Here is a 27,587-nt window from a genome sequence, read left to right on the forward strand (position 1 = left end):
TATATTAATATAGCCCTGCTTTAATGTGAATGTGGGAGGCAGGACCCTGGCAGCAGCTCAAGAAGTTTCTGGAGAGGCCCACAGTGAGCATTGCCACACCAGGCAGAAAGTGGGAGAGGAGCTTCCCCTCACACCTTCCAGAGGTTCATCCCCAGATTCCATCCTGGCATCTGATGGCAAGGAGACAGCATGTCTCGATATGCGTTTGGTAAAATGGCTTTGAAGTCACCTAAAACCCTCAGCTGAGAGAAGACAAAGTATCTGTTAAGAGAACAAAATGAAGGGGCTCGGCGGATGGGTTTATTTTTGAAATTTAAACTCTCTGAAGTAGAGTTGTCATAGTTACCTGCCTGTTTTTACTTGTATTTGGGAGATCTGAAGGGCAAGGAATGAAAACAAACCTCCCCTGTGTGAAGTGTGTGTCTGTAATAACAAGCACCAGAGAGCACCTGGGCTGGCTCCACGTGGCCTGTTTCATCTCCTGGATTTTTCTCATCTCTCAGTGTTGCCTGGGCCTGTCCGGAGGCCTCTTGGGTTAGAAAACCAAAGCTACCTTGGCTTCATTTGGCCACACACATTCAGGATCACTGAAGACACAGGCAGTTGTTAGGACACACTCATAAACAACCCCACGGGCTGCCCAGGCCTGACTCGGTTGTAGCCGCGCATCTCCCATTCCCCCAAAAACCATTTTTAAATAGAGAAGCTCACCCTGGAACATTTTATGAGCTTCACGAGGACGATGCTGTGAGTCATATTTATGAGCATGAATTCATGATGTACCACCGTGATAGAAAATTAAAGTACATTCTCCTTCACACCTTTTTAATGGCCTTTGATCAGGAGCATAGGCACCAGGACTGGATTTGTCCCTGCGTGGCCCCCATGCCCTGGGCAAGCCACTGTCCTCCCTATTGTCAAGCCTCACCTGCCCACTGAAGGGGCTGGCCGACTTCAGTGTCCTGCCACAGTTGGGGACAGAAGAGAACTTCTTTGTGAGTTTACCTTTGGGAAGGTGGAATCCAGGAAGGAGCCAAGCCCAAGTCTGTCCTATAGGGTGTGTGTAAAGCCACTACGTTATAATTCATGAGCCTGGTAGGGCATTTGAAGGTTGATTCTGCAGGACACTTGCCTCTCGTTTCAATGTTTTGGTTATGCCCAGTGATGCATGAATGCTGATTGACACCGATCGTGTTCAAGTGACAGTAGCAGGTTGAATAAGTCATGTATTTGCCCAAAGTACGTTATCTGTTGTTTTTTTTAAATATGTATATCCACAATTAAACAGCAGTGGAGGAATAGTCTTTCCAAGTTGCTCTTAATTCTGAGCTCCAATTTCCAGCTTTTTTCTGATTTTTTTCTTAAACACCCCATGTTTGGAGCCATCCTGTCTACCAAGGGAACGACATGTATTTAGTATAATTCGTGTTTCCATTTTGATTGATTTTAGCCACACAGCTACGAGTCAGATGTCTCAGCGTGAGATAATGACTAGCACTCTATATTCAGCGGATACATTTTTATCATAACGAGGAGGAATGTGAGGCAGGCATGACTGTTCACAGGAAATGGACGACGTTTGGAAATAATGAAATCCACTCATGGACTCTTAGAGGTCCAGGAACCTTGGCTATAGTACATTATTGGAAAATAAAATTGAGTTTGTTTGTCTTGGCTTATGGGAATTAGCTGAGTGCTAGTAATGAAAATAGTAATTGCAGGAAGAAGTGTTATGTTTACACTCTTTGCCAGTCTCCTCTTACATTATTTATTTTCTTAAAGAGTCCCTGCAATGCTCTTTCTTGATGAGTCTAATCACAGTCATGAGAAGTTCTCCAACAGTGGCTGAGCCAGAAATTCAGGATTGCAGTGGACAAGTGTCACTTCTACCTCATTGACATTTTTCTGTGGGTCTCAGTGTGCACAAAACATTCTCGGCTTCGATAGCACAAAAGAGAAAAGGTAGAATGGCTCTTGAACAGACCCGCAATTTGGGTTTCAAAAAAGTTTAAGTACGAAGAAAATAGAAGGTTCAGGGCCACACTGTGTGGTAGGTAGAGTGGAATGTTTCTAAAATAAGGTTCATTCCTATCTTAATTTATAACCTTCAGTGGCATGAGAGGAGCCCAAACTCTGGGAGAAAGGAGTCATTCACTCCTAAGGATCATTTCAAAGCCACTGGAAATCCTAATATTGCCAGTTTGACTAATTACAGGAAATCGGTATCACAGGACAAAATAACTTAGGGTAAATTAATTTTTTATTTTTATTTTTTTAAATTAACATACAATATATTATTTGTTTCAGAGGTACAGGTCTGTGATTCATAAGTCTTACACAATTCACAGCGCTCACCATGGCACATACCCTCCCCAATGTCCATCACCCAGCCACCCCATCCCTCCCACCCCCGACCACTCCAGCAACCCTCCGTTTGTTTCCTGAGATTATGAGTCTCTTATGGTTTATCTCCCTCTCTGGTTTCTTCTTGTTTCATTTTTCCTTCCCTTCCCCTATGATCCTCTGCCTTGTTTCTCAAATTCCACATATCAGTGAGATCATATAATTGTCTTTCTCTGATTGACTTATTTCACTTAGCATAATACCCTCTAGTTCCCACGTTGTTGCAAATGGCAAGATTTTATTGTTTTTGGCTGCATAATATTCCACTGTGTGTGTGTGCACGCGTGTGTGTATACCACATCTTCTTTATCCATTCATCTGTCAGTGGACATCTAGACTCTTTCCATAGTTTGGCTATTGTGGACATTGCTGCTATGAACATTGGGGTGCATGTGCCAGCAGGGTAAATTAAAACTCTTATCTTTTCAAAAATCATCCAGACCTTACTGCTATGTCATTCTAAAGACCCAATCAGACCTAGACAACAAGTAATGCATGAATACTTTCCCTACTGTTTTTTCATTTCCTTGTTGCAGGACATCTTGGTTCCTTTCACTTTTTAGTGACTATGAATAAAGCTGCTACAGACTTTTTGCACACAGGTTCTTGTGCGAACGTAAGTTTTCAGTGTACTTGGGTGAATACCTAAGAGCGCAATGGCTGGGCCATATGGTAAGACCATGTTTAATTTTATAAGAAAGTGCCAAACTATCTTCCAAAGTGCTGTACCATTTTGCATTCCAACCAGCAACGAATGAGAGTTTCTACTACTCTGCTTCCTGGCCAGCATCCGCTGTTGTTAGTTTTCTGAATGTTAGCCACTCTGATAGGGATGTAGTTGTATTGCTTTGCAGTTTTAATTTGTATTTCCCTAATGACAAATGGTATTGAGTGCTTTTTCATGTGCTCATTTGCCACCCATAAGACTTTCTTTGGTAAATTGTCTATGCAGATTGTCTGCCCATTTTTAACAGTCCGGTGGGTTGTTCTCCTGCTGAATTTTAAAGAGTTCTTTTTACGTTGTGGTTAAAAGTCCTTTATCAGATATGTGACTTGCCAATATTTTCTCCTAGTCTGTGCTTATCTTACTCTCTTACCAATATTTCACAAAGAGCAAAGTTTTTAATATTGGTAAAATCCAATTTGTCAATTTTTTTTTTTTTCAGGGATTGTGCTTTTGTTTTCTAAAAACTCATCAACAAAGCTAAGGTCACATAGATTCTCTCCTATATTTTCTTCTACAAGTTTTATAGTTTTACATTTTATACATTCAGATTCGTGGTTCATTTTGAATTGTGTTTTATTTAAGGTATAAGATAGGTGCCTAGGTTCATGTTTCTGCATATAAGCATCCTTTGTTGTACTACTATTTGTTCAAAAGGCTATCTCTCACCCATTCAGTCACCTTTGCACATTTGTTAAAATGTTGATAGTATTTGTGTGGGCCGATTTCTGGGCTATCAATTCTGATCTATATGTCTGTCCCTCTGCCATACCATGCCATCATGGTTACTGTAGCTATATAGTAAATCTTAAAATTGTGTAGTGCAGTTTCTCCAAATTTATTCTGCTTTTTTTCAAAATTGTTTTAGTTACTGTAGTTCCTTTGCCTTTCCATATAAATTCAGAATCAGCTAGTCTATATCTACATAAAATTCTTCTGGGAGGGGTACCTGGGTGGCTCAATCGGTTAAGCATCTGATTCTTGATTTTTGGCTCAGGTCATGATATCAGGGTCCCAGGATCAAGCCCCACATTGGACTCCATGCTGAGTGTGGAGTCTGCTTGGGATTCTCTCTCCCTTTCCCCCTGCCCCTGTGCCTCCTCCTCTCCCTCTGCTCACATGCTTTCTCCCAAAAAAAAAAAAAAAATCCTTCTGGGATTTTGATAGGAAATGCATTAAACCTGTATTTGGGGAGAATTAATATCTTTACTATATTGAGTCTTCCAATTCATGAACATAGTATATCCACTTATTTAGTTTTTTTCTCTCATCAGCATTTTTTAGTTTTTAGCATATAGATCCTGATGTATTTTGTTGGATTAATACCTTTGAAATTTGTTAGAACTTGCTTTATAACACAGCATGTGGTATATTTTGAAAACTTTTCAATGTACCCTTGAAAAGAATATATATTCTGAAGTTGTTAGATGAGTTTTTCTATTTATGTCAATTAGGTCAGGTTTGTTAATCTTGTATAAAAATTCTGCATCCAGGGGCCCCTGGGTGGCTCAGTCGGTTAAACGTCTGCCTTCAGCTCAGGTCATGATCCCAGGGTTCTGGGATGGAGCCCTGAATCAGGCTGCCTGCTCAGCGGGGAGCCCTCTTCTCTCTCTCCCACTCCCCCTGCTTGTGTGCTCTCTCCCTCTCTCTGTCAAATTAATAACATCTTAAAAACAAAAAACAAATCTTCTGCATCCCTTGTGATTTTGGTCTGCATGCTCCTGGGAGAGATTGAAAAGTATCCATATAATTATGGTGTCTAATTCTTACATTGGTTTCATCATTTTTTAAAATTTATTTTTAGACTGTTATTAAGTGCATTTAGAATTTAGACTTGGTGTACATATTCCTGGTCAATTGATCTTTTTATAAATATGAAATGTCTCTCTTTACCTGTAGTTATGATCATTGGCTTAGAGTCTACCTTGTCTGATATTAGCTACACCAACTTTCTTGGGCTTCTGTTTGTGTAGTGTCTTTTTTCACTCTTTAACCTTCATTTGTTCTGTGCACTTATATCTAAAAAGGTACGTTTCTTGTAAGCAGTGTGTAGTTATGTTGTGTTTTGTTTATATCAAGACTGAAAAATCTTAGTCTTTTACTTTTAGTATTTGTTAAATGTACACTTAATGTAGATATTGATAATACTTGGACTTATGTGTACCACATTACTCTTGATTTCTGCTCCTTTTTCCTTCCCTCTTTGAGTTTCAGTTTATCTTACTCTTCTTTCTCTAGTTTCTTAACATGAAATCTTGGATTATTAATTTGAACCTTTCTTTGTCTTTAATGTTAAGTATTTAGTACTATAAATTTCTCTTTAAGCACTGCTTTAGCAGTGATATATTGTCATTTTTACTGTTAAAGTATTTTATTAAACTTTATTTTAAAATATTTTTTAATTTTTAAATTTTCCTTGGGAAAATGATCTTTGGGTTATAGGAGTAAATTGTTTAATTTTCAAGGGATTTGAGATATTCCCATTATCGTTATTAATTTCTAAAAGTTTATGATCAAAAATATAATTTATATGGTTTCAGTTCTTTTATATTAGTTAAGATTTGTTTTATGATCCAGAATATTGTATACATTGGTGAATGTTCCTGAGTTCTTGGGAAAAAATGTATGTTCTGTTATTGATGGGTTTAGTGCTCTACAAATGTCAATGAGATCCAGTTAGTTAATGGTGTGGTTCAACTCTTCTGTATCCTTGCTGATTTTTTTTTCTGCCAATCCTATCTATTACTATGAAAGTAGGTTTGAAGCATCCGACTTCAGTTGTAGTTATCTGTTTTTCCTTTCAGTTGTATCAGTTTTTGCTTTGTGTATTTTTAATTTCTATTGCTAAATGAGTGCACACTTATTGTTATATCTTCTTGATGACAAAACTTTTTTATCAGAATGTTATGTCCCTATTTATCCTTGATAATTTTTTTGTCCTGAAGTCTTCTTTGATATTAATGTAGTCACTCTAGCTTTCTTTTGATTCATGTTTGGATAGTATACCTGTTTTCATCCTTTTACTTTTAACCAACTTATCTCACTCTATTTGAATTAAGATTCTTGTAGACAGTATATAGTTGGGTCATTTTTATGTCATGTAGAAAAATCTTTTATTTGCTGCATTTGGATCATTTACATTTAATGTAATTCTTGATATGTTAGAATACAGTCTACCTTTTTATTTGTTTATCCCCTCAGTTTTCATTTTCTTGCTTTTTTCTTTCCTGACTACGTTTAAGCTATTTAACATTTTGTATACTGTATTTTTAAGACTTCTATAAGTTTTTTTTACTATTGTATTTTTTACTATCTCTTTGTATAAGTTGTGTTAGTGGTTGCTATGGGGATTATAAAAGATTTTACTTTTCACAATCTACTTATAATCAGTATTTTACAACTTCAGTTATAAATAGAAACCCTACCACCTTATAGATTCCTCTATCCTCCCCCCTTTATGTTCCATTTCTCTTATAAGTCTGCATATGTTGAAAATCCCATGGGACAATATTATATGTTCTGCTTTTCTACCGCCAAATGTATTTTAAAGAGAGAGAATAGTCTGTTATGTTTACTCAGATATTTACCATTTCTGTTGCTCTTTCTTCATTCCTAATGTTCCAAGTTTCCTTCTGGTGTTATTTCCTTTCTCTCTGAAGAGTTTCCTTTTTTTTTTTTTTTAAGTGTATTTATTTATTTATTTTTAAGTAATCTCTGCCCCCAATGTGGGGCTCAAACTCACGACTCCAAGATCAAGAGTCTCATGCTCTTCCGACTGAGCCAGCCAGGTGCCCCTGAAGGGAAGGTTTCCTTTAGTAATTCTTTAGAGAAGTTCTGCTTCTATTAGTTTTCCTTCACCTGAGAATGTTTTTATTTCACCTTAATTCCTGAATGATATTTTTGCTAGATATAGAATTCTAGTTTGATACTTTTCTTTAGCACTTTAAAAATGTTGTCACTCTCTTCTGACCTCAGTGTGATGAGAAATCCACAGTAATTCAAATCAGTGTTCCCCTATAAGTAACATATCTTCTTTTTTTTTTGCTGGCTTTCACAATTCTTTGTCCTCAGCAAATTTGATTATGATGTGTTTGGATGTGGATTGTTTGGGTTTATCTTATTTGAGTGTCTATCACTTTTTTTTGATTCTGTAGATTTATGTCTTTCATCACACTTAGAATACTTTTAGCTATGATTTCTTCAAGTACTTTTCATCCATTCATGCTCTGCCCTCTTATTCTGGAACTCCAGTGACACAAACCTTTTGTTATTGTCCCACAGGCCCCTGAGGCTCTGTTTGTGTTTTCAAACTTTATTTCCCTCTGGTTGCTCTGATTGGATCATTTCTATTTATCTGTCCTCAAGTTCACTGCCTCTTTCCATTATGCTAATGAATCCATTTGGCATGGTTTTTAAAACTGGGGTGTTATAATTTTAGCTCTAAATTTTCATTTGGTTCTCCTTTATATTGTCTAATTTTTTACATTTTATTCTAATACTTCATTCTATTTTAATACTACTATAATACTTGTTTTGAGTGTTACATTCTATTTTAATACTTGTTTCAAGAGCATTAGTGAGTGCTTGTTTTAGCATTTTTACAGGACTTTAAGGTTTTTGTCAGATAATTCCAACATCTTGTCTTTTCTCATGTGAGTTGAGATTTTCGTGGTTGTTTGGGTGCTGAGCAATTTTGGATTTTATCTTGGCTATTTTAAATATTATATTATGAGACTCTTTGCCTAGTTGGAACCCTACAGAGACTATTGATACTTTCATTTGAGCAAGTAATTATGTTGGTTATGATCAGGCTGCAGGTTAAAATAGTAATTTGAATGTCAGGTCAGTTTCTAAGCATTTGCAATGCTATTTGGGTCTGTCTTGTATGTCCATTCTCTAGAGATCAGTCTGGGATCTAGACAGAGGTTTATTAGCTCAGTTCCCTAAGTTTTTGGTATGCTATCTGGATCAGTTCCACGCACACACAGGTTGAGGGTAAGCCTATGAGTTTATAAACAGTTTTATGGGGTTTGTTTCTCAGGCTTTTCCTAATTTGTTACCTCCCAGTACTTTTCTGGTTTCTTGCATCTCCCATTTTCTGTCTGGCTCGCTTGCTGCCATGTCTGGGCTAAACACTGGTGAGAACAGAGCAGGTGGGGAGGGGGGTAGATTTTGCTGGGGCTCCTGTCACTGACTGCTAGTGCTGTTGCCACTGCCTTCACAGAATTGCCTGGGGCCTGGGATAAAAGAACTGAGGAAAAAGAGAGGGGTAAAAACCTAGAAGATTTTATCTGTTCTCTGTGAGCTTTTGGGAGTTTCCTTTCCCATTCCTGCATCCTGGTTTCCCTTGGAGCTCTCTCTTCTGTTCCACAGTGCTGACTTCAAGCCAGGCTATACTGGAGGAAAAGAAGTGGTGAGCTCACCACCAGTTTAGTGGTGCTCTGAATTCAGTGCCTTTCCCCAGTCTACCTATTGCTCTTCACTTTTCAGTGTTCCCAAATAGCTGTGCTGTGCATTCTGTTCAGGTTTTATACCTGCAGTTAGAGGGAGAAAAAGGGTGGCATGTGTTTTCTCAGCCTGACCGAGAACTAGAACCTCTGATGGATGTTATTTAAAATATTTATTTTCTAATTAACTCATCTTTATATACAGGACAACTGATGTTATTAATAGTTCAGTTAAGGGGCACCTGGGTGGCTCAGTCGGTTGAGCATCTGACTCTTGGTTTTGGCTCAGGTCGTGATCTCAGGGTTGTTGGGATCGAGCCCCACTTTGGGCTCCTCACTGAGTGGGGAGTCTGCTGGAGATTCTCTCCCTCTGCCCCTCCCTCCACTCACACACACTCTCCCCCTCTCTAAAATAAATAAATCTTTAAAGAAAATAAGAGTTCAGTTAAGTGGCTGAATCACATAGTTTTCAATGACTTCTTTTGGCATCATCTATGGTTACATTTAGGTCAGCTGCACATGATGCTGCTTTGATCTCTTCCTTTGATCACCTCATTCTCACTGTCATTTTCTATTTGCACCTTTTAACTCGCCTTGTGAGCAAATGTAGTCTTGTTGTTTCTTTGCAACTTGTGGGATAATTGCCTCGGAGCACAGCCTCTGCACACAGTCCCACGGTAGGGCCGGTCAGGGCAGTGATTCTGGACATAGCTCAACTGAGTTGTATGCGGTACAGTTTTGAGAAAAATCCGGTGGGAATTCTCTCTGAAGACCCCTGTAGTGTTTTTGCTTACTTCAGACATAATTGAACTACAGCTGACGTTTTCAAATAGCAGCCTTTGAACTCATCAAGTTGGGTGTAATTTCAGAACAAATTTACAGGCAGCTCTTTTAAGATGCAAATCTTTGCAGAAATCACACCTGATGCAGTTGAGCTGGCAGCTGGTCGCTGGCACACTCAGAAGGTGGGATAGGATCTCTGTGGAGGTGCAAATTCACTTACATGGAATTTAGAGTCCGCGTTAAGGTCTAATTACCCCTGCGGCCTTCCCAGCACCATGAGTGATTAAGAAATGTTCAGCCTCTTCTTGGGAACCTGGGAAATGATAATCCAGCCCTGGTCACCATGATCAGGTAGAAAGACAAAGACCACCTGAGCATTGGGGGGCAGCTGAGGCCAGCCTGGTTCTAGCTTCAGGGTGGGGTTAGGATTGGCCTCCAGGGGTACCTCTGTTGTGTCCCCTTAATCTCACTAAGCCTCCATGATCTCATCTACAAAACACCCTACATGCTTACCTTGCAAAGTGAATAAAAAGAATAGATGAGAAAGTTGACAGGAGACTGCAGAGCCTTCTGAAAGGTAAAGCGCCATGCAAACGTTTATTATAAAATGTTTTTTTTTTATAATGAAGACAAAAATAGGGCACAGAAGTTGAATTAAGAGGAGCAAGTTTCATACTAGATCAAGGTTCATTCCTAAAGCCTTCTCTTCTTGCCTCGCAGACGTGGATTTTTACAGAGGGCTTTATGAGGAGGTCTCCGGAAGCCCAGGTTGAGTCCACTCCCATCTAGGCCTTTCCAACCCTGAGAGTGTATGCTTCAGCTTATAGGCACCACAGATTCAGAGATTCCCATGTGTTTTTCCTGTTCCAGGACCATGGTGTTGAGCCAGGGCCCAGTCCCCAGGGTACTCGGGAAGGGGTATGTGCCCTGGTTTGGTTATTAGTACTTTTTCCTTCAGGCCCCCCAGATCTCCAGACACCCAGAACTATGATTCTTCTGTCCGTATGAAAGAGGTTGTGTTGGGCTCAAGGCCCCAAGTAGTCCTGTCTCTAACAACTGGAAAAGTTCATTCACCATCATTTGCTCTAACTCAGAAGTTCAGGCTTCCAGAACACAAACTTTCCTGAGGGACCCACAGGAGGCACCCCACCCTGAACTGGCCTATCTCCAGCCCCAGTGGACTCCCTCCTGCTCACCAGCGCCCCCCCCCCCCCCCCCACCAGGGGCCGCCACTCTCTGCCTCTAGTGCTCTGGTCAGCAGTGCCCTGAGGGGGGTAGGACTCGGGGCATGCTACCTAACACCGCCAGTAGCCTGAGACTCAGAGTGCCCATCCAGTGGGGCCCGAGTCAGGGATGGGCCAGCCAACCACTTTCTTCTCCCTCCCTTGCAGGTCACATCCAATAAGAAACACCTGGAGAGCCTTAAGGATGCCAGCAGCCTTCTGCAGGCTCTGGAGTGGCTGGCCCCGGCTGGGGGGTAAGTAGGCCCAGGAGGAGCAGTGTAGAGTCTACTGGGCTTCCCCACACCCCCGGACCCATACCTTCCAGCCTGTCATTGCCAGTGTGGGAGGGGCCGCTGTGCCCCTCCACCCTCCGGGAATCCCCACTGCGCTGGTGGTGGGGGTTTGGGGAGGTCAGCAGGGGGTAGGGAGAAAAGTAGAATGTCTTAGCCCTGCTGGGGGTGGGGGTATATTCCCATCTATAGGGAAGAGAGATGGGGGGGACGGCAGGAGGGGATGTGATGAACCTCACAAGGAAGGCAGTGGCCAGCCCATGTACACATGGCCTCATCGTCACCACCTCGCAGGGGTTTGGGCAGGGCTGGGGTCAGGACTGACAGCACCAGGCTGTCTTTCTTGGCCACGTCTTCAGGGAAAACCTAGAACCTGTAGAACAGACTGTGTGTCACCCAGAAGCTGACAGTGTGCGGTTAGGTCAGCCTCCTGGTCCTCAGCTCTCCACTCCGCGTGTGCAGTATTTCCTGGCAGTGAGCCTCACAGCCTGGGGCTGCCCTGTCGCCCAGGAGCGCCTCACTTGCTGTGAAGGCGGGCACCGCTATCATCTTGGTAAAATAAGGGCTGCGGGGGGGGTTCATCCCACAGTGACACCACCCCCCCACACACATCCTGAACTTGAGAGGTGGTGGCAGGTGGGGGGTGGGGCTTACAAGTTGTTACACTAGATCTGAACTGTTAATGCCAAGTGACCAAAGAAAACTTAATGGGAATAAGAAGAAAGTTGCCTGCAGGCATCCATCCTGCAGTCAGACTGTGTTGAGGATGGCTCACTGTGAGTGACGGCGCCAGAGCCGGGCTTGCGGTCAGGCCACCGTCCCCAGAGCTGAGGGAGGTGCGGGGGGCCACAGTCCCCTGAGCTGCTCTCTGGGGTACCGGGTCTTCACTGGGCATGCAAGACACGGAATGGGTGCTGGGGTTTCCTGGTTGGTTTTCAGAACCACAGGGTTCTCTGAATTCTGCTTCCTGGTGTCTTGGGTTCAGTATTAATTTGAAGAAAAATACATGGCTGGGGCATTGCTAAGAAGTGGTCTGTGGGGAAGGGATGCCATCTCCTAGACAACCCCAGTCCCTCTCCTCTCAAGTTTAAGCCGCAGAGGGAGGTTATCCGTGGTCTCTGTAAGGTAGAGGGAGGAACAGGCTAGCTTTGGGGGGGCCCTCCTCGCTCTGCTGGGCCCCTGTGGTGTAAGGCATGGCCAGGGACTCCCTAGGCTGGGCCACAGAGTATGTGGCATCCGTCCCCAGAGACCTGGTCTTGTGCCATGATGAAGCCACTCTGAGCGGATGCGTGCCAAGGAGGCCCGGGAGAGCCACTGCAGATGGGAGTTGAGCGGAGAGCCCCACGAGCCCTTCCTTTCCAGCACCTGCCTCTGTGGGAGCCCTCAGCCAGCAGGGGCCTCCAGCTGCCTGGAGGCCAAAGCCAGCACCCCTCAGAGCTGGACCCAGATTTGGACCAAATGTGTCAAAACATAGCTCAGTGCTCCACAAAGCTGGGAGCCCCTCCTGCACCCACGCCCAACACTGCAGCAACTGAAATGCCTACACCAGGCAGATCTCAAGAGTTGGGTTGGGGAGGTTGCTGCTAAAGCAGCTGTCTTGTTTGGGCTCCGTTCGGCTGGCGCAACCAGAAAAGGTCTTATGTTGACCAAGAATGAGCGGGTGGCCGGGCTCTCAGTTCCAGTGTGGCGCTGCCAGAGGTCGGTGCACCTCCTTGCCAGTCACGGGGGCCTCTGGGCTGCTCTAGTGGGCAGGGTGGGCGGCAGGACTCCCACCAGCCTAGCCTTGACTCAGCTGGGATCAGGCGGAGTTCAAACACATTCTTGCCATCCCTGGGGACCTTTGATGCGCACAGCAGGAATGCGCGGCACCGTCTCCTGACCGCAGCCCCGTCCACTGTGACCCACCGCTTATGCAGCGCCCCCACCCCTGGTGATTTGGCGACAGCTCTATTTCTGTGTAGTCAGGAGTCTGCCATGAGCTAATTTTATACTTCAAGGCAGTGCCGTATGTCGTTCTTTTCCTTGCTACCAGTTGTTAAGGCAAAAGTTTAAATGGGTCTCAATTAACTCCAGTAGCGAATTTTCCATGTTAAGCTCTTGACTGCACATCCACACCTAGGGGAGTAAGAAACGCAAAGCCTCCTGGATGACTGGCCAGGAAGTGGCAGCATGGAGCAGGGAGAGTCAGGCAGGTCTGGGGTCTTGGCCCTTGTGCCCAAGTCAGCTGCAGGCCGGCTCTGGGCAGGCCCGTTGCAGGACCCGGGCTAGGCGGGGGCTGGCTGCTGACTTGCCTTACAGCTCAGTGTCAGGTTGGGGGGGCAGGAGCTCAGGCCTAGTTTAGGGGTGCCTGCAAGGCCAGTTCGGAGCCCTCTGGGACTGTGGGCTGAGGGGTTCTCACCTTGAGGCCCTGGAGCCTGAGTGTCCTGCTTCTGCGCCTCAAGATGATACACAGGGCAACTTTATGAAGGAGCTGGTCCATCAGATACTCAGGTACAAAAGAGGCCAGCCCCTTTGGAAGAGGGCGCATTTTGCCCTGGAGGTGGCTAAGTGTTTCTACTCTGGTTTTTCTCACAGTTCGTCTGCTGACAGTGTGGTGGCTTCCTTGGCCCTGGAAATCCTCCAAGCTGCTCGACACTAGGCAAGAAGGCACTTAGCACAAGCCTGCTCTGCAGCACCAGCCTTTGGCTACACACATTCAATCGCCCCCCATAGCTCTATTTGGACCTAATAAAGTCAGCTGAACCCAGAACCTTCTGGCTGAGGTGTTCTCACTAATCCTGGGCCCTAGGAAACCCACTCAGAATGGAGTGGTTCCTTCATTCCTGCAGGATGCATCTGGAAACCACAGGTTTGCTAGCTGTTCTGAGAATGTGCTTTCCCTCTGTGTGCTAGGTAGGCCTCCACAAAAGCCTGTGCTAATCAAGGACGCGAGAAGCCACAGTCCTCAGCCTGCGGCATCTGTGAGCCTCTTTCTCCAGAGAAGATTTAAAAGACAGGACTAGGCGTGAATGCTCTCCCAGCCACAGCTCCAGAGCAAGCCTTTGGAAGCTAGTTTTAGCCTCGTCTTCCTCCCACTTTCACCTCCCACCTTTTACCTTTCAGGGACAAACTGAATCCACGAATCCTGGGGAGGGCTGAGCAAGGCTCCACAAACAGGCAGTGCAGAGTTTGCCTAAAGGATGCAAAACACTTGAGGAACCCTGGCTTCCTTGAAAGTCTGCCCATCTAGGTGTTGTGATGGGGGGGAGGGGTTCTACTTTGATGCCAACTCCTGCCAATTACCCCCTTATCCTTAGAACCTTTCCAGCTTCTTCCCATGTTCCGTCACACATATGCCCTTAAACCTCCTATGTATGTAAGAAGCCCATGGAAATATTTGGTGGACACTGCAGAAAGGTGCTGGGACTGTGATGCTGAGGAAGGCTTACTCTTGAATGTGGCCTGGAAGGTAGGGGTGGGTCCTGGGCAGCTCGAACCACGTGAGCAAGTTGAGGCCCTTCCTTAGCCTCTCTGGGGTCCGTATCCCCATCTGTAAAAGGAAAGGGCATGCAGGCAGAGTGGGCAGGATAAGTACCAGGGGACGCGCATAGGTGGCCCCATTTATTGTATCACAGGAAGCTGGTCACGTCGTCACCAACAGCCCCACCTTGCCGCCGTGGTCTGGGTAGCTTGCCAGCCTCCATGCGGTTAGTACTGAAAATAGCAGTTCTCTGTGTCCAACTCCATCAGGAGCCTAGGTGTTACCTTACTCGCCACCACAGCCAACAAAGAAGGCCGCCTTAGCTTCATTTCCTGAGAGAAAACAGGCTCAGAGGGGGCAGTCCAGCTGCCCAAGGCCCCAGAGTCTGGTTGAAATAATAAGGACCTGACTCCACAGCCTTTGTGTGCCCCACAGCAGGGTACCCAGAGCTCAAGCTGGGAGCAGTTACGGCACAAAAGTGGCCCACGCAGTCTCCTTCCATGTCTCCTCGCCTACTCACCGCCCATGGTGAGGACGCTCCATGCCCCACTCATTTTGCCTGTGGTCCTGGGGTGGGGGAGAAGCCGGAGGCCTGGCCCTCAGCTCCAGTTGCCTTGTTGGCTGGGTCCAGGGAACAGGCAAGGGTCTCCCTATTTTCCCAGGCAATAAATCTGTTCTCTCCCTTCATTCAGTTCTTGGGAGAACTGCCCTGGAGTTCTGTGCCTGGAGTCTTCCCAGAAGGTATTTCAGAGCACTGGAAGATTCTGCTTTACCCTTTCTAGTTAGGGGCACGGAGTCGTCTTTGCTGTTTGAGGTAAAACAGAAAAATTTTAACATTCCAGAATGCTTTTGTTGAATGGACCCTTCTTGGCCCAGAGCCCCTCCGCATTGCCTTTTTCAGGAAAAGCTATCTGAGTAGGCAAGGGACAAGCAGGGTGCTAGGGCACTGAGGCTAGCCCAGGCCAGGCTTCACAGGGACGTGAGGCTGTCATCCTGGAGTTAGGGGATCCTTTTTATTCTCGTAAAGGCGCCAAGTGGAAAGGAGCAGCCCTGGCCCCACTGAGATCAGGCATAGGGTACACGAACAGGCCTGGCTGGGTGGGCAGCAGGAGGCCTAACCCTTCCCCATGTGAGGCCCAGACCCTCCTATTTGGCTTCCCAGGCTGGCTCCAGTTCTAAGAGAACTGGCCCCTGGCTCCTGGCCCATTAGAGCTCTCAGGATTCTGGCAGTGGCATGGGCCCAGAAGGCACCTACTGGCCCTCATTCCCCCACTTTCGTGCTTCAGCTATTTGCTCTTTAACTGGCTACGAACATCAGTTGAGCCTCTTCAGGGACAAATGGGGTCACAAGTTGCAGAGCAGACTGGGGAGCAGATGACCAGGTGAATGGCTGCACAGAACTACCTTTCCCTCCGTGAACAGCAGGCCCAAAGCTTCAAGACCTTGCCTTAACTTACAGCCTGAGAGCAGGTGCCCAGGGGAGGGGTCTGTCCGTCTGAAGAGCCACACCCTGGCCAGAGGTCTCCTGAGATGAGAGGACAACCATCAGGGCAGCTAAGCTGTGGGTCTGTAGGATGCAGAAACAGAATTTTCTCTTACAGTTCTCTGAACTCGTCTAGCTCTTCATGGTTCCCTTATTACCCTGAGGCTTTTCAAGATTATCTCACGAGGTTCTCAGGTCAATTCTGTGACTGCACGCAGGCTTTATCCCTGTGACACAGCTCAGAAAGCGGGACCTCTGGGGGCTAAGGCTCTTGGCTTGAAGCAAGATTCCTTTTCTCCCTCCCCTGGTGACAGAAAAATATGGTGGCAGAATCCATGGATTTATGCAGGAGCTGAGGTAGGAGATTCAGGAAGGAACTGGTAGGGAAGTAGGACGGGCGGGGACAAGACCAGCCAAAGTTCAGGAGGCCGTGAAAGCCTCAAGCTTCAGTGGGGCTGAGAAGGGAAGTATAGGGATGAGAAGCAAGAAGTCACAGCTCAGAATGAGGACCAAGGAGGTATGGAGTCCTGATGTGAAGGAAGGCTGGTCTTTTAAATCCTGTTTTAGGGCCCTTACTGTAGAGGCAGTAAGGGCAGCCTGTCACCTGCCTCTAGCTCACTCGTGGGGTGGGGAGGGGCAGGGGACTCCCCCCCAGCACGCTGACGGAGGAGGAAAAGGAAGCACCATCTTCTCAGCCTTGCCCCTCACTCTGCCATTGCATCTGGTGGGTGATTCACTCAAGGCAAGGTAAGGCCATTTTCTCACCTATCAGAACAAAATAACTGCAATCAACTGGGCACTCTCCACTTTATAAACCAAACAGCATGATTCAGACCTGTTTTTATTACAGAAATCAAAAATTAAAAAGCATATTTAAAATCTTTCACTGTCAAGGATTCAAATAATCAGATTGAAGCCTCATGTCTAGAACATCTGCTCCACCATGGAAAAGAGCTGCATTCTTCAGCTTAGTGGCGGTCACTGCAATGGGATCAAATGTCGTAGGCGCCCCCCTATCCCCAGGTAACCACTATTCTGATTTCTGTAGAAATCCAATCACCTCCTTGCTTTTGTTTTTACCATCCATGGGTGATGTCCTCCAAAAAGTTTGCCCTTTTATTCGATCAGTGAGGTCCTACAGCATGCATTTGTAACTTGCTTTTGGTCAGTCCTGTTTGAGGTATCCACACACTGCCGTGTGAAGCTGTTAGCTCTCTACTGCAGGACGGCTGTTCTCTAGTATGAATACAGTGGTTATCGGATACATGGGCTGTTGCGCAGTGCTCTCCCAAGCCATAATTAATAACGGAGTTCGAGGCAAAAGAAAAATCATTAATACCGACCCTACTTGTCTTTAAAATCTTGGTATTTTGTGGGTCATGGATTTTTTTTTTTTTACCCCTGCATTTTCATTTTTTCCAAATGGCTACCAATTGTTCCATACCTTTACTAAGAATTCCCTCTCTTCACACTGACCTCCAATGCTACCTCTAAAGTACTATGTCCACATCTTCCACAGCTGTCTTTGTGCCAATAACTGCTAACTCCCTCTACCCTTTTAGTTAGGTCCTGACCTAACTAGAGCAAGTCTTCCCCCCTCATTCTTCCCAAGTGTCTTGGCTATTCTTGGTGCTTTGTATTACTACTTGCAGAACCACCTTGCTGAATCAGATTAACTTTACATTTTTAAGTGGAACTTCAAAACTATAATGATTTTAGGCAAAGCTCTGAAAATGTTTTCCGATTTTAAGAAGTTCTTTAAATGAAACACCCTGCTGTGGTACCTTGTGTGAAGCTTCCTGTGATACTGGCATGATTCTGTCATGCACTGGAAGGAACCTGAAACCATCCACCTCCCTAGGTACAGGGTCTCCTCTCCGATCCCTATTTACACTTTAGACCACAGTGGCTTTCACAAAACTTCAGCCAAAAGGAAGTGAACATGTTTATCTAACAGTCATGATCTTAATCAAATAAAAATACCCGGTAACTCAAACAGCTCTCCCTAAGCACAAAACACTTTCACTCTTTCTAAAGACCAAAACACAAGTCTTAACAGGTCTACTGACTGCCCTGAGGTATGAACGAAGGCTGTCAGACCTACCGCCAGGATGACAGGATTACCTGGCAGACAGGTGGAAGGCGGCTCCATTCTGGTCTGATTATGTCCACGATAAACATCAACACTTTTAAACCATCTTAATTTTCAGTTCAAAGGGGAGTTGAAGGAAGTCCCCTCTCCGTTATGTGAAGGTGCTTGAAATCCAAATCCAGGTAGCTAATTTTTCATTATTACCTTAATAGAAAGGATCCATCTGATGGTGTCTGGAGTGGGAGAGGCCTATATGGCTTTCAGTCTGGTTCCATGTAGCCCAAAGATGACATGACATGCCTTTGAATTGAGGTTTCTGGTGCAACTTAACCCAGGACCCACTGTTAAAGAAACTTGGCAAACAATCCCATCTGGATGTAAGGCGCTCTCTCTCATTACAACTTCAATTATACCACTGTGTGTGTTTTCCTCAGGATGAAGCTGAATAAACTATCCTCACAAACCAGTTAATGACAAGGAGGAAAAGGTGACACAATCGAATGAATTAAAAGTTTAATTCTGAACCATTTTTATAACCGCATTTTCTCTTGAAGCATCGTATCACAGCAGGTTACAACAACTTTGGGATAAAAGGCAAATGGTAAACTGTCCAAAACAAGGTTCCAAATAACACCTCTTACTGATTTACCCTACCCATACATATCCCAAATAAAGTTTTTGATCAAAAACATGAAATAGATTCACCTGCTTATTTTAAGCATATTAAAAAGGAAACTAATTGGACCATTTCTATTTGTCTATTTTATACAAAAAGGCTACACAATGTTACACTTTATTCAGATTACAATTAGAGTGATTATGAATTAGTGTTCTACACCATTACTCAATTCTTAAAAATTAGAAATTGCTGTAGCAGTATTCACTATAACTTAACACTACGAGAGACTTAAAAAACTAACAGTTACTGCAAAAAAAATTAAAGAGCTACTTCAAAGCAAGCAAAGTCAGTACCATTACAGATATTTAAAAAAAAAATTTAACAAGCAAGGCTAGAGTTTGATAAATTCCATATCTTGTGATCCATTCTTGTGCATTCTTCACTTCTTGAGTCACTCCCAAAATCCATTTGTATTGTTACTCCTCGACCAAAAAGGACCAGAACAAAAAGTTTACTTCAATTGTTCCCATAGGAAACTCAGCTTGGTTAGTGTGTCAGGCACTTTCTGAGATACCAGCCCACCCCTCGAGCCCTCTCAGCAACTCTACAGGCCAATCACAATGCAAGTTCAGACAATACAGCTGTATAAAGAGAGAAAGGCTGCTATTAATGTTTAAAACAGCAAATGTTACTCATTTGAGTATTAAGTTGCAAAAGCTGTGGCAAAAAACATTAAAGTTAATAACTTCCACACATGACCACTTAACCAGAAATCTGAGAACAGTCAAATGTTCTAAGACATCTCCTTTCAAAGTATGTATCTGTTTTGGTGGCAGATTTACAAATAGGCCTAAACCACTCCCACCCTACCAACCAAGTCTCTCTGAAGTTCTGTAGGCAGAGTAAAAGTATTTTACCCAAACTGGTTTTTTTTAACTTCTTACCTAAAGGATGATTTACAGGTCAGTATCAAACCAGGCCAGCTGATTGCTGTCGCCTGGAGGTAGCCCATCCATGAGGTCCTGGGCATGCCCCAGATCTGGCAGCCCATCAACTGGATAGTCAGCACCAGGGTGGTGGCCACCCATCTCATGCTCCATCATGGGGTCCATACCCAAGGCATCCTGGCCATATCCACCAGAGTGAAAAGAACGATAGCTGGGATCTAGAGTAGTCAGGGTGGAAACAAAAGGAGCAAGGGAAAGAGGAAAAGAGGAGAAAGACGTTAAAGTTAACGCTAAGGCGCGGGCCTTCAATGGCAGCGAACTTGTCTCAGAAAGCAGGCCTTTCTAGCCTGTTCAACTTCTAGCTTTCTTCAACCAAGTAATTACTCACTGCCAGGCCACCCACAAGGCTATATACAAAGTCTGTTTCCAGGAGAGGCAGACCAGCAGGTTCTAACCACACCATCCGTTTACCACCGAACATTTTGTGTTTGCTTCAGTAGAGACATAAAATCCCTGAGGAGGGGCAGCAAGCAATCTACTGTGTGTATGACCGCCCAGGCATCAACAAGTCATGGGCAAGAGATGAAAGCAAAAGCAAGGCGGTCTGGCAGATGTAATCTATCTGTTGCAGAGTCCAGTAATACAAAGGAACTGAGAAAATTCAAGCTGCTGTTTCCAATGAAACCTTTACGTTAAGGGTTGACATTTAGATCTCTGTCATGTAAGACGCCTATGAGCTTCAGTGGTTTAATACTTAGGAAAACCCAGATGAGATTATAAACATAAGGTGAATCGCTGTATTTGTTCACGGTCTACCCCATGCTCCATCTCCATTACCCAGATTTGAACGAGCTTTTCGGAATACCCTGATAATAGAACTGTGCAGATCCACCCCAGATCTGAGCTTGGAGCCAGAGTTCCCCATATTTTTACTTCCTGGGTGGGTTGCAGACACAGAGATTACAGGTTCTCTGACCAAAAAAGGGACTACATAGGCAACTTGTCATGTTCTGCACTGCAGAGGCTCAGTAGTCGTGACACATATTTGTTGGTGTGATCCTGCCGCATGCTCAGTGTGCGGCTCCAAATTCCCTAGGCTCCACGAGAGCTACTGCTGCTGACTCTGGCATTTCAGAAGTGCCTTTAACTGCTGCCACTACTTTCCTGCCAACACTGGTTTCCCAGATGAGCAAACCAGCTCTTCTGATAAAGCTTTGGAACCTCAGCTTGACCGGGAGTTAATTGAGAAATCTGAGACACATACCATCCTGGCGATATCCAAGGGGTTCTCCCTGGGCACCAATATCAAGTCCAAGATCAGCAGTCTAGATAAACAGGTACAAGGCAAGGAAGCAAAATAAAAACGAAAATTCTCAAGTATACTCTCTAATATTCTGAAAACATACTTATTTTCAGGTTATAGAAGGAACAAAGAACTCACAGAAATACTTCAAACTCCACCCCTCAAAGATTCACTCCTGATAAGTAGAGCAACATGTTTGTCACTACACATAGTATTAAAAATATTCACTAATTTATGCTTTCAGCAAATATAACAGTCAACAAAATAGGCAAAGTGAGGTGCTGACAAACAGGGTATGACCTATGAAAGATTTTTAGCCTGAGCAGATGGAAAGGGGAAGACTAGGAGAAGAACAGGTTTGGGGAAGTTCATGGCCCAAGTTGGAACATGTTAAGACTGCCCATTAAAACCCAACTAACATTACTCACAATTTGGCAATATGCTTTTCTTTTTCACCTAACAATCTACAGGATCTCTTTCCATTCATATAATCCACTGTATGACTATGTAGTATAACTGAATGAACTTTCAGGGTGGTTCTACTGTTCCAAGAACAATTCTGTACTAAGGATAAAAACTGAAGACAAATTCACAGAAATTCAAATAGAAAAGTAGATGAAAAATTGAAAATTTAAACAGTATCAATAAATTGACCTCCAACTAAAAGTGTTTAATAGAGTGTGCTTCTTTCCTTAAAAGGAAAAATATTCCCTTTTGGAAAAACATCCCTTTTGAAAAAGATGCTTTAACCTGATAACTTTTTCATCCATCTCCCTCACGAATTCTAAGTGAAGTAGCATTGTTTGTTCTGAATAGGCTGTTTAAAGTCATGGTTCTTCCTCATAGTGGCTGCTAAGGTAGCAGAAAGGATGAATATTCAAGCCAAGGACACAGTAAATGCAAATAAATGTGTATGAACACTGGAAGGGAAACTGCACACTACTGAATAAACATGTCCACACCGCCTACCTCATTCCAAGCCATTGGCTCTGTTCTGAAGAGAGAACTGGTCAGCTCAACTGAAAGCCGTTTCTTGTAATCCTGTGGCTTGTCCTCAGACATTCGGAACAAAACAGCAGCTGCGTATGTTGCTGGGAGAGGAAAGGAAAAAAGGCCCCTGAGGAAAACCTGAGGCTTTCCTGTATACACCAGCTAAAGGTTCTGGTTCCTCTTCTACTTACCTACACCTTCGTTCCTAGAGTGAAGTAACTCTGTCAGAGGAGCTGTGGCTCCCTCTGCTTCGATGGCTTCCGCAGCCTCCTTGTCCTGAGCAAGTTCACAGAGGACCCCAGCAGCTACTCTTTGGATATTTTCAATGGGAGAATAAAGCAGCTAAGGAGAAAAACACAAAACCTACTTAAATCTAAAGGAAAAACACGGCAAGCACCCCACCGTGCTGCAAGCATTCCCAATGCAGAGAGAACGAGGCGTTTGCACTACTTGTAGTAAATCATATTCTCTAACTTCTCAGGTATGTGATGCTCTGGAGCACAGGTTTTCTAGACCACTTTCGGCTACAAACCCATTCTTCAGTGACAGTTTAGTTGAGCTCAGATCTGGCAAATCAGGAGGTGGCTGGAGGCCTGGGCTCTGGCAACCGAGACCAGCTCTCCTACCTCCAAAACTCAGCACCCCAAAAGTGGAGTATGAAGTATTCCTCTTCTTCAGGCTCTAGCCCCAATGTTTCTCTTACTGCCCAGGGAAAATGAAGGGACTTTTCATAAAATTAAATGTACTCAACTAAAAGGACACTATACATTCAGATTCCATTTGTCATTCATTGGCAGGGGGCATGAGCAGAGTGTTGTCATTTTATAAATGGAGATAGATGAAAAATTGCCCCTAACTTGGTCCCTAATTTTCTGAAATTCTGTTTATCATTAAAATCCTGAAATTTTATTTATAGACTCATAAAATCTAGAACACCTCACATGAAACCAACATACCTGCACAAACAATGGAATGGTATTTAGTCCTCTGATTACAATTCGGTTGTGAACATCCCGAGCTAGGATATGAAGGGCTCCAGTACAACCTTCAACAATTTCTTCCATACGGACCCCCTCCTACCAAAAGAAACATGGTTATTAACAAATAGGACATTCTCCTCCCTAAAGTTTATAAACAGAAAGGCTTTCTGTTCTGAGTAGCAATTCCTAGACTATTCACATCATACACCCAAAGTTCCCCAGATTTTGCAACTGGTTTAGGAATGAAGGAGGATTCCACGAAGATGAACGTTATGGAGGTGGGGGGCGGGGGGTCATGATGGCACTAATTCCTAGCTGCACCCCCCCACACACACACATACTACGCACAGGATATAGAGCTTTGACATACTCTGAATCCCAAAGATAACTTTCTTACAGTCAAGACACCAACCACTTTCGGTAAAAGGAAAATATAAAGATACATAAAGATGGCAAAATAATGCACAGACTGACAAATGCTTTACTTCCATATGCTCTCCCTCTATTTATTTTTGTATTTCTATGTGTATCAGGTGAAAACCAAGCAAAGGTTTATCACCAACTGCTAAAATTCTATTGAGCTGTCAAGTGGAAGATCCACTCCTCACGGCCTCCAAGACTGTTTGACCAGTGGTCTATATGGGAGAAGGAAGTTAACTTTTGCAAAATGTAGATACTCTCTGCTTTCCCTGTTCCTGAGTTTTAAAAAAGGTAATGATTCTGGTACTTTTAGTGGCTTTTATAAACAACTTGATTTTTATAAAGACACAAATACTCGCTTCTTCCTAGAGAAGGGACTTAAAATAAAAGGTATCTTTTGCATTCTTTTAAGCCACCTCATGGAGACAGGCCAATACCAAGAATAACGAATGGAGAAAGCTGAGGCCCTATCATGAGTAAGTACATGTAACAACTAGCAAGAAGAGATGCCCAAAATCTGTTCTGGTAGGCTCTTATTTTTCTAAAGTAACCTAATTCAATAAGAGAAGACTCTCTGAAGATCTGAATCTTCAAAAATAAATTGTGAGGAATAAATTCTAAAGTGTCTTTAGATACTTACAATGAAGCTAGTTTTTAAAGATTTCAAACCTAACATCAAAGCTTTAGGCTGAGATTATGGGTAAAGATTCCAGAAATGCTACTACTTATTCTTGAAATTTGTTAGTATTCCTAGGTCTGTGAAAAAGGTTTAAACCATTCCTGGAAGAGACACTAAACTAAGTGTGTTAACATACTTACAAGCAAAACTCATGTTCTAATGGGGAATAAGGGCTCTGAAATCAGACTTGGATTCAGATTACGGTTCTATTACTTTCGAAGAAGGTGAACCTCTGTATGGATTAAATGAAAACACTGTATAAAGTGCCTAACCCCACAGCAGTACATCACACCCATGCTCTCTTTGTAAGACTGATGATGCAATGGAGAGGTCAAAGGCAACATCACTAGGAGCCACATTATTCCTTATCTTTTCCACAGCCACAGAAACATGTCAGTTTTTTTTTTTTTTTTTTAAACCATTAGCAAACAGCCCTACAGGCAAGAAGATGGAAGGAACCAATGACCAAAGAAGTTCAGGATCCTATGAACTTATGCATTCCTTTTAAATAGCCAGGTATCACTATTCAGATTTACCTACCACAAACTGCTGCTGTGTTCCGCCCATAGATGTACGGCGCTGGGTATCCTGATGGGCACGAACCAACAACTGAACTAGTCGCGGAATGGCACCCTGCTCACGCAAAGGTGCATGATTTGCTGGACAAAGGGCAAGATTTCGAATCAATCCAACAGTAGCCTGTAGATGAAAAGGAAGAATAAAAAATGGGCATGTAACTCAACAAAATCATCTTCTGAGCCTAAAATTCCCACCACACTAAATCTATTGGTGTCACCTGAAAGTAGCTCAGACTTCACAAATACTTTGGGACCCCACCCTAGCCATACTTCCTATTTACTAAGGAATATGACTCGTACTTATCAATCCCTTATGCCTAGACAGCCATCCAATAGCTAGAGGTGGTTCATTTTCAATTCTGCAGCCTTCTATTTTGATTGAGTTTACCTTTATCAGAGGCCAGTGAGATGGTGGGTGCAGGAGTTTAACCACAACTGGTAGTCCATAGTGAAGGCGAACAGCATTCTGGGCCATCTCTGCTTCCTGGTGTCGGCTGGTCAGATGACGAAGAGCACAGATGGCAGGCTCAGTAATGTCCTCCCTGTCACCAGCACGAAGGACAGTACGCACAAGCGCCTCTATACCACCCACTTGGCAGACCATCATCTTGTTCTTATAATTATTGCAAGTGAGATTAGAAAGAATTCCAGCTGCACAGGTGACCACATTTATATCATCTGAGCCCAGAAGCTGAACAAGGGTCCCAAGAAGCCCTTCCATCCCTTCCTATGGACATAAAAACAAATGCTCAGTACATATTCATCTTACTTAATTTTGTCACCAAGGCACTGGCATACTCAAAATTTACCTGTTTAGTTGCAGCATCTGATAGATTCCTAAGAGTCCAAAGACAATTCTGAACAAGACGTTGACTTGGATCTGTCAGGTGAAGCCCTAAAGCTTGCATTCCACCTAGAATGTGAAAAAGATCTCAGGTAATGGCCATTAGCTGGCAATTCCTATCAGCACTGTCTTTTCTAGGCTTAAAGAGTGTCCCTCTTCATTGCCAAAGCTTATCCCCTCCATCTAAGTCCTTTCTTTTCATTTGCTAGGATGTTGCTCAGTTCCCCTTTCTTTTCCGGTTGACCTCAACTAGTGACAACTTCTGTCGAGTATCTATTGTTCCTTCCCTATGTGGAAAATGCCTTCATTATCTCCACTGTTCTCCTTAGGTGGTATTTGTATTGTTTATTTCCTTTCATCCATTCAATCATCTCAAAAATATTCACCCAATATCAGGCCCTGTTTTGAGTTGGAGCTGTTACCGTGAGCAAAATACTCCAAGGTCCCTACTCTCATAGAGCTCATAGTCTAGCTAGAGGCAGACAACAAATACGCAGTTAATAAACTGAAACTACACAGTACGTCAGATGGTGTTAAGTGCTATGGAAAAAAATAACACAAGATGGTGGGGGCTACAATTTCAAGTAGTGTAATTAGGTCACCTCAGTGTGAAAGTGACATCTGAGCAAAGACCTGAAGGAGCTACGGGAGACCAATTCAAAAAGGCACTGGAACGCTTATTACCAGGGACCGTATGAAAGGTACTGACTCCAAAAACATGTGCCCCAAAGGTTCGCAACCTTTCACCATTTAGGAGCCTAAGGAAGGACATTTATACTGATGGAGAAGTCTAAATGGAAGCTCAGTTCCCCAAATAATGGCCTAACTTCACCCATCTCTCTCCTACTGAAGTCACTTCTGAATGTAGTGAGATACTTTCCCTCGTCTCCTTGTTCATCTTTTCAGGTCTGTTTTATTTTTCATATTTTATTATTTTTTTAAATCATAGGTAGGCTCCACACCCAATGTGGGGCTTGAACTCACGAGCCTGGAGATCAAGAGTCGCATGCTCTGAGCCAGCCAGGTGCCCCTTTTCAGGTCTGTTTTAAAATTAAGTCTACCTCCTCTACAGGACAAGGATCGTCCCTATCTGGTTCCTTCCACATAGCAGCTCCAGCTACTAACAGAGTGACCTGCAAAAGGCTGATGCTCAATATCTGTTAAATGACTAGATTCCCCTCTACCTTCTTTCCCTCACAGATTTCATTCCCTCCCTTTACTCTTCACTCTAACAGGGTGGATCTCAATTGCAAATGTCCCATCAGAACAGCCTGTAGACTTTAAAAACACACACTGTATTCAGCAGGTCTAAGGGAAGAGTCCCATGCAGATGCCCCCTGAGGCACACACCCCCTTCCCTCCTACAGTGACAGGTCAACTCCCAAATCTCTAGCCCAGTCTTCCCCTGCATTTTAGTACCATACGTTTCCACCTACCTACCGCCGTTTTAGTCACTCAATATGTCAGCTTCTTAAATTATCCTGTTTCAAATCTTAATTAACCCATTCTGGTAATTCCCTTCATCTTAATGGTACCAATGTTCTCCCCACCACAAACCACTTCTGGTTCTACCTTTAACCCCCAAGTTATTATATTCTGTGGGTTCTTTCAGAAACCTCAAAACAGTCATCCTTTGCGGTGTATTTTTGATACCAAACTGTTTCATTCCTAGAAGCCTGTAACACATGTCGGTGGCCTGGTCTGCTTGCCTTTGGTCATTCAAACTGTCACACATGGTTAGTATTAACATTCCAAACACAGCACTGTGATGCTGTGCCACTGCTTAATAACCATTAGTAAGTTCTCATTTTCTGTAAGACAAAGGCCAAATTCTTTAGCATAACCTTAAGGAACCCTTTAGAATTTGGATCCCACCTAGCATTGCAAACTGAACTAAATATTCTACATCTGTGGTTCTAAAGCTGGAAAAAAAGCATAAATGAACATCTTAAGGCCTAGAAAGTCCTGTAAGATATGGGCCCTTACCTAGACCCCCAACCTCATTCTGGGCTACTCACCAATTACTCATTAAATTCTAGTTACACACACTTTCTCTTTAGCACTTAGAGATCAACAATCTCTTTCTTACCTTCAGGACATAGCACATGTTTCTTTTCCCTGCCTGGAAGGCATCTAATCCCCACTTCTCATATAGCTAACAGATGCCTTCTCATCCTGCAATCCCATTTTACGTCCCCTTCCCAGGGAAGCTCTTCCCTCCCCATTACTTCTGTATCAGCATTTGCTGTTCCTTTCTCCCTGACACAGAAGTCATTCTAAGTTGTAATGCCCCCCGTCTTTTGCATGTTTTTTCACCCTCAC

At 43.8% G+C, this 27,587-nt stretch overlaps 2 protein-coding genes across 4 annotated transcripts in view; one reads left to right on the forward strand and one right to left on the reverse strand.

The window, feature by feature from the left end:
* The window catches only part of ULK4 (unc-51 like kinase 4), a 607,678-nt gene extending 594,059 nt beyond the window's left edge, over positions 1 to 13,619 (forward strand). The window contains exons 38-39 of the mRNA XM_044912620.1: positions 10,749 to 10,834; positions 13,445 to 13,619. Of these exons, the coding sequence (XP_044768555.1) occupies positions 10,749 to 10,834; positions 13,445 to 13,508 (150 nt within the window). The 3' untranslated portion in view covers positions 13,509 to 13,619. The remainder of the gene's footprint in view (positions 1 to 10,748; positions 10,835 to 13,444) is intronic.
* Positions 13,620 to 18,405: 4,786 nt separating this feature from the next.
* Positions 18,406 to 27,587, reverse strand: part of CTNNB1 (catenin beta 1) — a 40,553-nt gene continuing 31,371 nt past the window's right edge. The window contains exons 8-16 of one of the 3 annotated variants that reach the window (XM_021677547.2): positions 25,231 to 25,334; positions 24,810 to 25,148; positions 24,384 to 24,542; positions 22,721 to 22,840; positions 21,956 to 22,106; positions 21,744 to 21,865; positions 20,736 to 20,796; positions 19,469 to 19,689; positions 18,406 to 19,006 (exon numbers count right to left, since the gene is read on the reverse strand). In XM_021677547.2, coding sequence (XP_021533222.1) covers positions 19,481 to 19,689; positions 20,736 to 20,796; positions 21,744 to 21,865; positions 21,956 to 22,106; positions 22,721 to 22,840; positions 24,384 to 24,542; positions 24,810 to 25,148; positions 25,231 to 25,334 — 1,265 coding nt within the window. In that variant the 3' untranslated portion in view covers positions 18,406 to 19,006; positions 19,469 to 19,480. Of the gene's footprint in view, positions 19,690 to 20,735; positions 20,797 to 21,743; positions 21,866 to 21,955; positions 22,107 to 22,720; positions 22,841 to 24,383; positions 24,543 to 24,809; positions 25,149 to 25,230; positions 25,335 to 27,587 lie in introns of all 3 variants that reach the window. The other 2 variants (XM_021677546.2, XM_021677545.2) reach the window with 2 other exon arrangements.

Source organism: Neomonachus schauinslandi, chromosome 1 (genome assembly GCF_002201575.2).
Source record: "Neomonachus schauinslandi chromosome 1, ASM220157v2, whole genome shotgun sequence".
NCBI classification, from domain to species: domain Eukaryota; kingdom Metazoa; phylum Chordata; class Mammalia; order Carnivora; family Phocidae; genus Neomonachus; species Neomonachus schauinslandi.